Source organism: Polypterus senegalus, chromosome 4 (genome assembly GCF_016835505.1).
Source record: "Polypterus senegalus isolate Bchr_013 chromosome 4, ASM1683550v1, whole genome shotgun sequence".
Lineage (NCBI taxonomy): Eukaryota > Metazoa > Chordata > Cladistia > Polypteriformes > Polypteridae > Polypterus > Polypterus senegalus.
In genome coordinates this window covers 99,433,647-99,449,707 of record NC_053157.1, presented here as the reverse complement: position 1 = coordinate 99,449,707, position 16,061 = coordinate 99,433,647, and the positions used below count along the sequence as shown (strand labels likewise).

The following is a 16,061-nucleotide window of genomic DNA, read 5'->3' as shown; positions in this document are numbered from 1 at the left end:
GTTGTGTGGGATTGAACTCGATACCCTTTGATCACCAGTCAGCAGCTGTTAACGTTATGCCACCAAACCAGTCAGATTAAAAACGCGTCCGTGTCACACCCTAACGCGGGTTCTTTTTCTGCAGTTATATTCTTGAATAAAAGGGCACTTGTTTTGTTATACCTGTACCTTTTGTGAAAGTGTTTATTTGATATTTGGACTTCAGGCTTCACACATTATATGCGTCATGTCTGCATTTTGTCAATTATTGCTAAAACATGAAAAACATTTCTGTTTTAATGATGTTTAGATTGTTGTAGACACGGAATACACATGAAATGCATATGTTCAAAATGACAATATACTATTTACTCAAGTCTATACAACTCTAACCAACTGACTCGCAGGTAAACAGACTTGAGCTGAGAAAACTTTGTGTGGCAGTGGGGGATGTGAGAGCAGGCTGCTTGCTGCTTATCAACACATTTAAAAGACAAAAGACGCTGACAGAGTGGTGCGAAGGGATTTAAGGTGGGACGGATTTACGAGTTTTTCGTAGACTTTGGTAATTCAAGTGTTTAAAACAAAAGCATCTTTGAACAAGTAACGTAAAAGATTTTGTTAAGTGTTGTGAATCATTATTGCGTGCTGGTTCTTTTATTATTCGTTATTGATCTTAAGATGTTTGGTTTCTGTTTTTGCAGTATTAACCATGATTTATTTTTTAATTTCTGAAAAGAGAATTAGAATAAAGAAGTTTAGTATGTAAAAACGATGTATTTAGCAGTCTGATAATTATGTTTCACTCTTTCTAAAACAAATGGTACAATTCCCATTTATGTCAATAAAGGCCCCTCCTCTATTTTTGTTACATTAGGGGTGAATGCCCCTTTCTGACAAAAATTAAATTTGGGCACTTAAGTAAATCATTTCATGTTATCTTTTTTTTTTTTTAAACTTTCAGAATTATTTATATAATGTATAGACTAGTTATAACATAATAAAAGGCAAATAAAGAACACTTTTCACATGACTGTTAAATCAGAGAGAGAGAGATTGAATTAACCTAATATCTTTTTAAGTAATGTAACGTAAACTTGCATCTTCATGACCTTCCAGTAGTATTTGTGTAAAGTTGTCTGAAAAGGAAGTAAGCTGCAGTATGTTGAGAAATTCATGTTAACATTAAAATCTCTTGATGATAATATTTCTTTTGTCTTATAAATGGAAGAGAAATATCATTATAACAATATATTTTTTTAATTTAATCATTTTCTTATTATTTTTATTGTTTAAATAGTGCCTTTTTCTAAAATTGGGGCATATTGATTCGGGACCAGCTTCTACAGTCTTCACTATCAGTACTACATACCCTGTAACTTTGCAAGTGAACAGCACCAAGAGCCATATTGAGTTGTGCAGGTAAAATTTATTATTATTTATTATTGTTCTTTATTTAGCTGATGCTTTTAATTAAGGCGGCTTATCAAAGGTCTCATCATATATACTGTTTGACTGATTAGAAAGTGCAAAATTGACAAGGAGCAACAAATGAAAAATGTAAGTAGATAGCAAAAATATAGATCTTCATGCGACTGACAAACTAAAACTTAGTACTGAAGCTGTTGAATGGATTATTACAACTGCAGAGAAGAGCAGGTGGATAAAAAACCTAAGTAGTACTTTGTAAAGAGTTGTGCCTTTGAGAAGTTCCTGAACATTAGTAGAATAAAAGTAGTTTTTAAGACAACTGGAGTTTTCTTCAACAGCCTAAAAGGAAGAACTGAGAACACTGGATGAAGAGTCGAGGTAAATCTTGTCAGCCAACAGGCTGAAACAACCTGGAGACTTCTAATAGGGACATATGAAGAGTACAAGTGGTATTGAAGAGCAGAACCATGCAATGAGTCATGCAGTAGGTCAAGTAAGGTGTTTTGAACTTGAGTTTTTCTACTAGTAGATGCCAATTGAGAGAATGAAAGACAGGTGTAATGTGGTAAAAGAGAGGAATAGAATACTGTCTCATAGCTGCATTCTGGATTACTTCAAGAGACTGGATAACTGTCACTAGAAGCCCCACGTAATACAAAGTTGTAGTAACATATCCAAGAAATTAAAAGATTCTGAAAAATGAGTGTAATTGGTAGAAAGAAAAGGTTGTATGCTATGAATTAAAAAAAAAAAAAACACAAAGAGAGAGAATCATCCATGATCACTAGCAAGAATGTGACGTCATGAAGGATGGAACTTAAACACATGATTTGTGAATGGAGAAGCAGAAGGGATGTGTATAGCATTGGGCTTCAAGATGTTAAGTCTAAGGTGATGTTCATTCAGTGATGATGACTGATGAAGTAGCAGAAAGCAGCTGTAGAACTGCACCAAAACCAGAGGCTTCAAAGATCCAGCTCAAATTATGGGTATTGTTTTGCTAGTATTTGGTTAGGTTAGAGAAGTTGAGAGAAGAAATAAGTGACCAAAAATGTACATAGAGAAGAGTGCCCAGCACTGATCTTTGAGGTTCACTTGCAGAGAGCTTCCAGTTAACTTTTTGTCACCTTTTATGTGACATATCCAGCGATTTTTCAGTCACTGACTGAATTTACTAGTGAGTTGGCAACCGTCACAGTGCTCAACCATGGTATCAGATCATGTAGTCTGACATCCCCAGGAACTCAATGCAACCAGTTTTTGACTAGCCCCAATAGATTTGATTTTGTCTTATGTGTAAAGAGGACCTGACAAACAAAAAAGATTTTATGTACTATGATGAAATGGAAAAAATGGAAAAAAATGTATGTGTATATAGCAAACGGTTGTTTGCTGAGTTTTTTGGCGTCTTCTAGTATCCGTTTGAAGTGAAAAGACGGAAGAGATGGCGTCTTTCTTTCATTTTTGTCTCCTTGGTATTAAAATGGGTGTGGACTCTTCATTAATCGAAGCTTACACAGAAGACTGCAAAAAAACTCTGCAAACAATTGACTTGAACCAGAACCCCCACCCCACTTGGTACACACTTCCTTATCACCACAAGGTGTCTGAAGGTGCAGCACACATCCTGGCCGAGTCAGGCGTCAGAATAGCACACAAACCCACAAACAATCTGCGCACGGCCCTCTTTAATGCTAAAAACAAGAAATCGACAGCAGAAACACAAATGCAGTTTGTAGCATTCCATGCAATTCTTGTCCAGCGGTATACATAGGACAAACATCCAAAAAGAATCGCAACACGTATACAGGAACATCGCAACACTGTCAGAAGAAAGGACTCAAGATCACTGATCTATACGCATACTAAATCAACAGGACATACAGTGTATCCAGAAAGTATTCACAGCGCATCACACCTAAACTTTTTTCACGTTGTCATTATGGGGTGTTGTGTGTAGAATTCTGAGGAAAAAATGAATTTAATCCATTTTGGAATAAAGCTGTAACATAACAAAATGTGGAAAAAGTGATGCGCTTTGAATACTTTCCGGATGCACTGTATATGTGTATAAAAGCCCTCACTGACTGACACACTCACTCATCACTAATTCTCCAACTTCCCATGTAGGTGGAAGGTTGAAATTTGGCAGGCTCATTCCTTACAGCTTGTACTTTGTATTACCGTGGTATTTCCCTCTACTTGCCCTTTACCTGTTTCCTCAAGGGTAAGTGTTCTCGTCAAGTTCGTTATCGGGTTGGTGTACTGTTGCACTTTAAGATGAACACACTCAGATAAACACACACACAGACCCTAACCACAACAGTGCCCCATGAATGACACACACACACGCTGATTAACCCTTAGCACATTAAACCACACAAGTGCTATAGGAATAACAGCCTGTCATTCAGCACTTCAAGAGACTTAATTTTGGCACGAACAACATACGATGTTTTAGTGATATCTCAGACCTAAATATTGCTTTTGGTCTACAAGAATACATTTAAACATACAAAGACTCGGCACTCTTGACTATAGGCCATTTATCAGCCAAGAAAACCTTCTTTATCATATTTCTCCCTTCTATTGAGTAGCGCTCTCACTCTCAGCCTTATAAACCTCGCAGCACAGAAATAATGGCAAAAAATCCATCTGTCACCAGGTGCTCAAAGAAGTCTAACTTATTACTTCAATCACTCTAGACATTAAGACAAAGCTTTGAAAGTTAAAAGCAGCATGGTATTTATTACAAGAATAATAATAATACCACTGGAACAAAGAATACTAGAAAATAGGTACTGATAGGAAAGTCTGAATATATAGTCTTTAGAAAAAGCTTACGAAAAAGTTACAGATGACAAGGATGAATATCCCAGGGAGGCGTTTGATTTAGCAATCGATGTTCATGATGCCTTTCTGACGACCAATGCCCTCTTCGTCCGTTCCTCTTCTTCTTCTCCTTCTTCTCCTTCTTCTTGCTTCTCTCTTTGCTTCTCTCTATCTTGCTTTTCAAACCAAGGCATATTTATTATGAAATGTCATGCCTTGGTTTCACAACACATGCACATGATTGACTGGGTGTCAAAATGATTGATGAATTAATTCACTGTCCGTTTTCCCACAAAAAAAAACCTTTGTTGTCCTTTGAGGTATCAGTAGTTCTTCCTGTCCTAGGCTGTAAACCAAACTGTTGTTCCAGATGTCCATCCATAAAGTTATCAATAGCCTGAGGTATCAGTTCAGCCTTCTTTCCCAGGCTGTAAACCAAATTAGCACTAAGATATGAACAAAAAGTAAGGTGTGAGGGAAGAAAACCTGGTTTAATTTGTCTTAGTTCATCTGTTGTCTTGTCTTGAACAAAATATAATGGAAACCAAAATGTACAGATTTTATACACCATAACACAGCTTACTTACAAAAGTTAAGCAGGTTTCATTTCGAAATTCTACGCGTAATGGTCATAACTGGAACCTACTTTCGTCCATATACTGTATATGGCCATAGCCTGCAGGTCGGTCACCGTGTGAGGCAGAGTTGCGTCCCACGTCATCACGCCTCCCACGTAATTGAGTGCCTGCCCATTGTAATAGAATAATACTTCACACTTGACAAAACAAAGTTTTGGGGACCGTCCCCGTATATTGTCTCCCAGACAATTTAAAGAAAAAAACTGATTCAAAGTCTTTTACACAGTGAATCCTTCATGGTAGGTCACATGTCCCTCGCCAGCACCCGTAATGCGGAAGTCCTTCGGGTTACTCGTTTGCCTGAATGAGAGCACGCCATTGCCTTCGGGTTTGTCTTATGCCTCCCGCAGAGCCTTCGGATGGACATCTGGGAGGTATGTACTTGGGACATCATATGTTAAATTAAAAAGATTGCAAAGTACATTCCCAGCACATACCTCGTCGGAGACGTCCTCCTCCGGAAATCTCTCCCGAAACGCATAGCTGCTCCATGGCTCATCTTGAGCGCAGGCAATGTCGAGCGCTAGACCTCCGCTGTTGCTGGCGCTCTGCTTTGTCGTCTTCTTCCCCATTACAGACTTGAAAATAGGGTTGTTGCCGAGTTTTCTGCGTGTCTTGACTGACGGCCAGAGAATCCTGCCGAGGCTACGCCAATTGTGACAGAATTGGGGTTTTCTCGCACCCTTGTACACTCGGACCACAAGTCAGACACCAGATAAAAGTCCAAATAATTATTTATTATAATAATAAAGTGCACAAAGCACACTCCTCTCTACAATTCTCCAATAATCCTAAAACAATAATCAATAAGCCAATCCTCCACTCCCAGACGCTTAGCCACCCTGCCTCCCAACTCAGCTCCTGACCCGGAAGTGTTCCTAATCCCCAGTTCATTTGGCTCTCAATCACTTCCGGGTCAGGTACAAGTCCAGGTGTGCTTCTGGGGCGTGGGGAAAATATCCATTACTCCTCCCTGCAGCGTCTCCTAGTGGCCCCCATGGCATCGAGCAGGGCTGTGCATGAAAACTCCATTGTCCATAATGCCCTGCTGGTCTTCTGGGGACCTCCATGCTGCAAGGAGGGCTCCACCTGGCGGCTTGGGGGTATTGGCCGGGATAAACGGCTGGCCATTCTCCACACCATATAAGGTAAATATTCGCGGGTGAAGGACAATGCTTAGCATTTTCATAAGTGCAGCTACTGCGGAAATCGACACGCTTCCAATGTAATTGACTGCCTGCCCATAGACACACAGCCGCTAAATATTCGCGACCACACACTCGGTATACGAACAAGCCAGTTTCCCTTTCGGTTTGTACATGTTCAGTATCTCCCTGTACATTTCGTGTGCAGCGAGCAAGAGGAGAGAGCGCGACACACACACACACGCAGGCAGCGTGAGAGAGAGAGTGTGACACACACACACACACACAGAGGCAGCGTGAGAGATGGACGCAGATACACAGGCAGAACGAGAGAGAGCTGGACACATTAAGGTAGGAAGGCAGTTTAAGAATGCACTGGTCTTGATTTTGTTTTCACTTCTGTTTCCAGCGATCTGTTCGTAGCGTGCATTGTTGCAATGTTATTTTTCTAGGTGGTTTATTAAATTATGCATTTTTTCAAATGTTCATCTTTTTCTCTGTGCTTAAAACTCATTAAAAAAAGTGTTTTTAGCCAGCGGTTGGTAGCGCTATAGCGCAAACTATTGCAGTGTTAGTTTTCTCTGTTGTTCAAGGTTTTCTCAGTGTTGTTCAAGGTTTTTACATTAAGTTAACTATTACGCTGTGCATTCTGTGGTATAATTCTATTTGTGCTTAAAAACTAAAAATGTATATATTTGTATGTATTTACATACAATCCTATGGGGGAAATTGCTTCGGTTTACGACCAAATCGGTTTACGAACAGAGTTTTGGAACAAATTATGGTTGTGAACCTAGGTTACACTGTACCGGGAATGCCTATTAAACATCTTAGATTCACGAGTAGCGATTTTGGGTGGTGACATGTGTATCGAGGTGATCACTGTAATATTTATATGTCATTGAAATATATTATCAGGCATGGTTTAGGCACCTATGTCATCAGGAAGGCATCAGAAAAAGGGACCTCAAGGTTACTATTAATATCAGGGTTCGCAAAATCGCTAGCCCGACATCCCGGGGCTATTGTGTCTTCCAGTCGGGCTACCAAAATCTGTCTCAGCCCTGCCTGTCGGGCTATCATAGGAACGAATAATATGTCAATGTTTTTGCATTCTTTCGCAATGCTGGGTAATTGTCATTTTCGGGCATCGATTAGCCACTGTCAATATGTGAAATATTGAAATCGTGTTTGAATTCGCGCTTGCTTTTTACTTGCACTTTGTGATCGCGCGAACTGTGTATAGAGAGCGGCAGTACTGATTGGTCTGTGACAGATTAATTGCGCACAAATTCCTCTGACATCGCCTTATCACTTATTAGCTTATTATTCAAACATGACAAGTGAAATCTACCGCAGCAAGCTTAAATATGTGATAGAGGTTGATTGCGCAGAGAATTTACATTGCTGACCGTTGTGTGTGTAAAAATAGATGGATTTACGCAGGTACAGTAGAACCTCGGTTCACGACCATAATTCGTTCCAAAACTCTGGTTGTAAACCGAGTTGGTCGTGAACCAAAGCAATTTCCCCCATAGGATTGTATGTAAATACAATTAATCCGTTCCAGACTGTACAAACTGTATGTAAATATGTAAATATACATAAAGATTAAGCACAAATATAGTTAATTACACCATAGAATGCACAGTGTAAACTAATGTAAAAACATTGAATAACATTGACACAAAACACCCAGGCTCCCTGCTCAGCTATTCGAGCAGGCTCGGGCTCTCTCTCTCTGTGTAGCACAACCACTGTCAGCGGCACGCGCTCGCTCATGCTCTCTCTTTCTTTGTAGCACACACACACACCCGTCAGCAGCACGCGCTCACTTTCTCTCTCTGTAGTGCGCACACACCCGCTCTCCCCCATCAGCATCACGTCCTCTCTCTCTCTGAACTGAGGGGAACATTAGAACAAATCCAAACTTTAATTTAAAAACCAACCACAAGCATCCAAAAAAGTAAAAAGATCACGCTATTTTAGCCTTACAGCCCGATCGCTGTAAACACTTCTTTTAAAATGAGTTTTAAGCACAGCGGAAAAAAAGGAACATTTGAAAAAAGAGAAAAGTAACATTGCAACAATTTGCGCTACTGAACTGAAAAATTTACTTTTGAAAAATCCATAATACAAAAACCACCAAGAAAACTAACCTTGCATGAGTCGAGTTCTGGCATGAAGTGTTTTCCTTCAGGTGTTTTCTATCTTGTAATTTCTTGGGTTTCTGGTGTTTTTAGCTGTTTAGCTGGTGGGAGCGAAAGCCTCATGCAGCCATTCCAAAAAGAAAGTTCTTGTGACTCAACCCTTCGTGTTTGCCCTCCATATTACTGGCAGTCTGGCTTTGTTTACATTGTGCTGCTTGAAGGCACGAGGGTTCTCAAATTGGTAAATAAGTAAACTGGTAAACAGTTTTTCCACCTCTTCCAGCACTTGAAGCCTCTGCCTGGTTAACGCTGTAACTCCTTTTGCAATATCAGCTGCTTTAATAGATTCTTTCTGCTTTAGAATAGTCGAAATCGTAGATTTTGACTTCTTGTACTTGGCAGCAATATCAGTAAAACTAACGCCACGCTCAAACTTTTCAATAATTTCTTTCTTTACTTTGATTTGAGTTTTCTTCAAAACTTTCTTCTCACCACTCTTCACTTGCTTAGAAGCCATAGTTAACTGCAAAAGCACACAAAATACTGTAGAGCACAAAGAGAGTGCAGGTAAAGCATGCACGTCTGACTGAGAACAATGAACAGGGAGCCTCTCTCTCTCTCTCTCAGTGGCAGGCAGGCAGGCAGTCTGACCGAGAACAATGCAACACGCGTGCACTAACCGAAAGGGAAACTGGCTTGTTCGTATACCGAGTGTGTGGTTGTGAACTGAGGCAAAAGTTTGGCAAACTTTTTGGTCGTGAACTGAGATGGTCGTGAACTGAGGTTCCACTGTGTTTTAGTTCTGCTGAGCCAAATAAGACAGGTCAGGGTGAAGAAAAGACAGCCAAAGAAAAGCCTACCACAAAGAGGAAAAGTTATGACAAATCAGACTATGAGGCAAAAAGAAAGCGCAGCTTTTTGGTTTCATGGACAAAAGAGTTTCTGTGGCTGGAATATGACAAGCTAAATAACATAATGTTCTGCCAGGTGTGTCGTGAGTTTCCCTTGATTTCTGACTCAACAAGTGCCTTTGTTACTGGGACCAGTAATTTTGGGAAAGACCCCATCAGAACCCATGAGAAATCTCTGCATCACAAGAAATGCATTTGTGCTCAGTCTGCAGCATCTTTCCCAGAACAAACACCAATTGCAAAAAACATACTAAAAATAAACCAAGCACAACAAGAAGTCCTGAAAAAGTTGTTTAAAACAGTGTACTATGTTGCAAAGAGTGAACTACCATAGGCAAAATTTAGCAGTCTTTGCAAACTTCAAAAAGCAAATGGCCTAAATCTTGGTTCCACTTACTCAATTACCATGCTTGCAGAGAGTTTATTGGAGCAATAGCACAAACTTCAAGAGACCAGATCGAAAAGGAAATTCAAGAAAGCAGGTTCTTATCCATTCTTGCAGATGGCAGTACAGACACTGGTATAATAGAACAGGGGTTGGTTCATGTCAGGTATGTGAGAAATAATGGTGACATATCCACATAAATGATCAAATGTTAGCCAGTCAAGTCTGCAAATGCTGCAGGTATTTTAGAGGCTATTGATGAAGCAATGAAAACCATGGGTATCAGAGAAGACACATGGAAAAAGAAAGTAGTGTGTGCAAATTTTGATGGTGCTGCAGTGAGGATGGGTGAGAAAACAGGAGTAGCTGGGAGACTGAAACAGAGGATACCCCACATCATAACAATCCACTGTGTGACACACAAATTAGAGCTAGCTATGCTGGATAGCGTGAAAGGCTGTGAGTACCTGGTGAAATTTGAAGATACACTGAAAACCATCTTTAAGATGTACTACTATTCCCCAAAGAAGCGAAGAGAACTGACAGAAATAAGTGAAGTGCTAAATGAGAAACTGGCACATTTCAGTGGCCTGAAGAGCACACGGTGGCTTCTAAGCCGGCTGAGATGTCTGAAGGCTGTGGAATAAAATTACACTCCCACTGTTGTTCATATGGAGAACATGGCAGGAGGAAGTGATGTCAAGTCCGAGGATGCAGCCAACGCTAAGGGGGTGGTGCAGGAGATGAAGACTGAGAAATTTGTTTGCTTCCTGCATTTCATGTTGGACTACAGTACCATCTTATCCAAGTGCTGTACTGATTTTCAGCATGGTAACCTAAACATCACACGAATAAATCAGTTAGTTGAGAGCACCAGATCACGCTTACTCAGCCTAAAAACAAAACCAGGTGAATACCAGAAAACCTTGGGACAAAGTTCACAGCGAACGAGGATGATAGCATTTGCTACTATGGAACTCAGCTCACAAAAATTCAGCGACCTGCTAGAAGAGATGAGGGCACAGACAAAGACACCTTTGGTGATTATTGACAACACAGTCAAGTACATTGGCAACAGATTTAAAAATGCATGAAAAGCATCTCTCTTGTTTCAAGGTTTTTGACCCTTCCACTCTTCCCTACCCCAGAGCAGATGCTGGCAAATTATGGGATGAAGAGGTGGATTATCTTGTTACACATTTTGCCAGCTTGCTAGATGAGGAAGAGAAAGAGAAAATTCCACAAGAATGGATGGATCTAAAAATGTGGCTTGCAGAACACCAGGGTAGCAAGGTAGATTGCTTGTACAGAGATCTGCTCTCTGAGAATGCAGAACACTTCTCATATCTTGTTGCTGGTGAAATTAATGCTGACACTTAGTCCATCAACAGCCATCTGTGAGAGAGGATTTTCTTGCATGAACCTAGTGAAGACAACACATTGTACCTCTGTACTTCAAGAAACACTGAATGACTGCATGCAACTCTCCATTAATGGGGAAACAGTTGAATCTTTTTGCCCTGAAAAGTGAATTCGTTTCTGGATGTTTTCTGGAAAAGTTTCAAGACACCTGGATCATAAAACCCCGACAATAACACAGAGCAGTGAAATGGAGGCCGATGCACAGGAAGAGAAAGCTGATGGAGGAGCTATGGCCTTAACGTCGAGTGGCATTTTCTCATCCGTGACTTCAGAGGAAATTTCAGATTCAGAATCTGACACAGACTGATTCATGTTCTAAACAGTTCTTACAAGTTCATAGAAATTTCTGTTCAGTTAGAACTAAATATTTAAGTTGATTATTGTAATTTTTATACAGTTGTTGCAATTTGTGTTTTAACAATTTTTGATTGATGTTTTGTTTCCTTTACACTATTATACATTAAAAATAATCTCTTTTATTCGGGCTACTTAAATTTATTTTGGGCTACCAAAAACTTAAGATTGCCTGCCCGAAGGGCTACCAGGGATTTTAAAATTTGCGAGCCCTGATTATGGAAGTTAATTTAGAGCACCGATGCCGTGAATGTCAGAGCTGTAATAAATAAAGTTCAGTTAAGTGCTGGGTCTGAGCTAACATTAAATAAAGCCGTGGACATCGCAAGATCGCACGAGATAGCACAAGCACAGCTGAGAACCTTCGATGCATGTACTCTGAGTGGCTCACGTGAACTGACTGTGAACGCAGTACGCAGACAACAAGCAAAAGCTCCAAAGAGCGCTGAACGAAAAATGCATTACACAATTGAGAAGGCAGCAAAAGAATATGAAGCGAGTGACGCATACAAGCATATTCATAAGTGCAGCTACTGCGGAAACAAAGCACACGGTGGGAAAGTCAATGTCCAGCTAAAGGAAGACAGTGTAAAAAATGTGGTAAATTGAACCACTTCGCTAAAGTTTGCAGGACTGGGAAAGGTAAACCTGTGCATGCAGTGTGTGATGTCTCAGAAAAAGAGGAAGACAAGGTGTTTATTGATGCAGTAAGAAAGGAACAACCCTCTGAAGCTGAAAAAGCCTTTGTAGACATATCAATAGGGAAGCAAGGTGTAAAGCTTAAATTTAAATTAAGTTCATAGACATGCTGCCGCTAAATATTAGCAGGAAATCCACAACTTAATACTGGGAATGCCTGTTAAACATCTTAGATTCACGAGTACCGATTTGGGTAGTGAACACTTCAATGAATAAAAAACCTGTTATCTTTACAACGGTTGACAAACACGGAATATAACTTATACACAACACATCCTCCAAATACGATCCTGATTGAAAGAAATAATGATAATCAAATCCTTGATGATATCAATACTCATAACAGTCACAAAACTATTACATTGACAATCATGTTACGTTATTTTTAAAATGTTTCCTTTTCTTTTTCATAACTTCTTTAACACACTACTTGGTAGTGTACTGTATATATTATATATATATATATATATATATATATATATATATATACATACACACACACACACACACACAGTGGAACCTCGGTTCACAACCATAATTCGTTCCAAAACTGGTCATAAACCGATTTGGTCGTGAGCCGAAGCAATTTTCCCCCCTTAGGATTGTATGTAAATACAATTAATCTGTTCCAGACCATACGGACTGTATGTAAATATATATATTTTTTTTAAGCAGAAATGTAGTTAATTAAACCATAGAATGCACAGTGTAATAGTAAACTTAATGTAAAAACATTGAATAACACTGAGAAAACCATGAACAACAGAGAAAACTAACACTGCAATAGTTCGCGCTATAGCGCTACCAACCACTGGCTAAAAGCACTTTTTTTTTTAATGAGTTTTAAGCACAGGGAAAAAAATTAACATTTGAAAAAATCCGTAATTTAATAAACCACCAAGAAAAATAAAATTGCAACAATGCACGCTACGAACCAATCAATGGAAACAGAAGTGAAAACAAAATCAAGCCCAGTGTATTCTTTAACTGCATTCTCTACCTTATGCTTCCAGCTCTCTCTCTCGTGTGTGTGTGTGTCTCTCTCTCACGCTGCCTGTGTGTGTGTGTGTAGCTGTCTCTCTCGCGCTGCCTGTGTGTCTGTGTCTCTTTCTCACGCTGCCTCTGTGTGTGTGTGTGTGTGTGTGTGTGTCGCGCTCTTTCACACTCTCTCTCTCTCTCTCTCTCTTTTGCTGCACAGGGAGAGACTGAACATGTACAAACTGAAACGGAAACTGGCTTGTTCGTATACCGACTGTGTGGTCATGAACCGAGGCAAAAGTTTGGTGAGCTTTTTGGTCATAAACCAAAAACGTGTACTGAGACGTTCATGAACCGAGGTTCCACTGTATGTGTGTGTGTGTGTATACAGTCAACCCTCGTTTATCGCGGTTAATCCGTTCCAGACTCTGCCGCGATAAATGAATTTCCGCGAAGTAGAAACCATATGTTTGTATGGTTATTTTTTATATATTTTAAGCCCTTATAAACTCTCCCACACTGTTAACATTATTAGAGCCCTCTAGACATGAAATAACACCCTTTAGTCAAACGTTTAAACTGTGCTTCATTACAAGACAGAGATGGCAGTTCTTTCTCACAATTAAAAGAATGCAAACATATCTTATCTTCAAAGGAGCAGCGCTTGCTAAGAAAAGGAAACAATCAAAAAATCAATACGTACTTTTAAGTATACAGAAGCACCGCGATAAAGCGGCATTTTGTAGAGGAGCGTCCTATCTTCTAGGCAAACAGCCACTGTGTAAACAGCCCCCTCTGCTCACACCCCCTCCGTCAGACAGAGAGAGACGGAGAGAAGCAAACAAAACAAGCGCCACGCGGGAAGCATATCTTTTAGCATTGAGGAGTTTTAGTTAATATGTAATACATGCTCTGATTGGGTAGCTTCTAAGCCATCCGCCAATAGCGTCCCTTGTATGAAATCAACTGGGCAATCAAACTGAGGAAGCTGTAAACTAAATTAAAGACCCATTGTCCGCAGAAAGCGTGAACCAGCAAAAAATCTGTGATATATATTTAGATGTGCTTACATTTAAAATCCGCGATAGAGTGAAGCCGTGAAAGTCGAAGCACGATATAGCGAGGATTACTGTGTATATATATATATATATATATATATATATATATATATACTGCTCAAAAGAATTAAAGGAACACTTTTTAATCAGAGTATAGCATAAAGTCAATGAAACTTCTGGGATATTAATCTGGTCAGTTAAGTAGCAGAGGGGGTTGTTAATCAGTTTCAGCTGCAGTGGTGTTAATGAAATTAACAACAGATGCACTAGAGGGGCAACAATGAGATGACCCCCAAAACAGGAATGGTTTAACAGGTGGAGGCCACTGACATTTTTCCCTCCTCATCGTTTCTGACTGTTTCTTCACTAGTTTTGCATTTGGCTACAGTCAGTGTCATTACTGGTAGCATGAGGCGATACCTGGACCCTACAGAGGTTGCACAGGTAGTCCAACTTCTCCAGGATGGCACATCAATACGTGTCATTGCCAGAAGGTTTGCTGTGTCTCCTGCACAGTCTCAAGGGCATGGAGGAGATTCTAGGAGACAAGCAGTTACTCTAGGAGAGCTGGAGAGGGCCATAGAAGGTCCATAACCCATCAGCAGGACCAGTATCTGCTCCTTTGGGCAAGGAGGAACAGGATGAGCACTGCCAGAGCCCTACAAAATGACCTCCAGCAGGCCACTGGTGTGAATGTCTCTGACCAAACAACCAGAAAGACTTCATGAGGGTGACCCAATGGCCCCATGTCCTCTAATGGGCCCTGAGCTCACTGCCCAGCAGCATGCAGCTCGATTGGCATTCGCCAGAATACCAGAATTGGCAGATGCACCACTGGTGCCCTGTGCTTTTTACAGATGAGAGCAGGTTCACCCGGAGCACGTGACAGAAATGAAAGGGTCTGGAGAAGCCATGGAGAACATTATGCTGCCTGTAACATCATTCAGCATGAGCAGTTTGGTGGTGGGTTAATGATTGTCTGTGGAGGCATATCCATGGAGGGTCACACAGACCTCTACAGGCTTGACAAAGGCACCTTGGCTGCCATTAGGTATCAGGATGAAATCCTTGGACCCATTGTCAGACCCTATGCTGGTACAGTGGCTCCTGGTGCACGACAATTCCTGGCCTCATGTGGTGAGAGTATGCAGGCAGTTCCTGGAGGATGAAGGAATTGATACCATTGACTGGCCACCACACTTTCCTGACCTAAATCCAATAGAACACCTCTGGGACATTATGTTTTGGTCCATCCAATGCCACCAGGTTGCACCTCAGACTGTCCAGGAGCTCAGTGATGCCCTGGTCCAGATCTGGGAGGAGATCCCCCACAACACCATCTGTCATCTCATTAGAAGCATGCACCGATGTTGTCAGGCATGTATACAAGAACACAGGGGCCATACAAATTGCTGTGTACAATTTTGAGTTGCTGCAATTAAATTTTGGCAAAATGGACTAGCCTGCCACGTAATTTTTTCACTCTGATTTTTGGGGCGTCTTTGAATTCAGGGCTCTGTAGGTTGATCATTTTCATTTCCATCAAACGATGTGGCATCCTTTCGTTCCTAACACATTACCCAGTCTATATCAGTATAGATATCCAGGAGGATTTCTTTTTCCCATTGAGATCTGATGTATTTTCAAAGTGTTCCTTTAATTTTTTCGAGCAGTTTATATATATATATATATAGTAATCCCTCGCTATATCGCGCTTCGACCTTCGCGGATTTTAATTGTAAGCATATCTAAATTTATATCACGGATTTTTCGCTTGTTCGCGGATTTCTTCGGACAATGGGTCTTTTAATTTATGGTAAATGCTTCCTCAGTTTGTTTGCCCAGTTGATTTCATAAAAGGGACGATATTGGCAAATGGCTTAGAACAGGGCTATTCAATTGGCGGCCCGCAGGCCACATGTGGCCCAGAATCAACCTCCGAGTGGCCCAGCCCGTGGTTCTGCCGATAGATAATAAATAAATATATATTATTCACAAATTATTTAATATAATTTAATATATATATATTATATTAATATAAATATATAGTATATTAATATAAATATAAAGTACTTATTA

At 40.3% G+C, this 16,061-nt stretch overlaps 1 protein-coding gene across 2 annotated transcripts in view; it reads left to right on the top strand.

Moving 5' to 3' along the window:
* The window catches only part of hgsnat (heparan-alpha-glucosaminide N-acetyltransferase), a 376,297-nt gene that overhangs the window by 72,060 nt on the left and 288,176 nt on the right, over nucleotides 1-16,061 (top strand). For both annotated transcript variants that reach the window (XM_039751089.1, XM_039751090.1), the window contains exon 3: nucleotides 1,280-1,401. In XM_039751089.1, coding sequence (XP_039607023.1) covers nucleotides 1,280-1,401 — 122 coding nt within the window. The remainder of the gene's footprint in view (nucleotides 1-1,279; nucleotides 1,402-16,061) is intronic.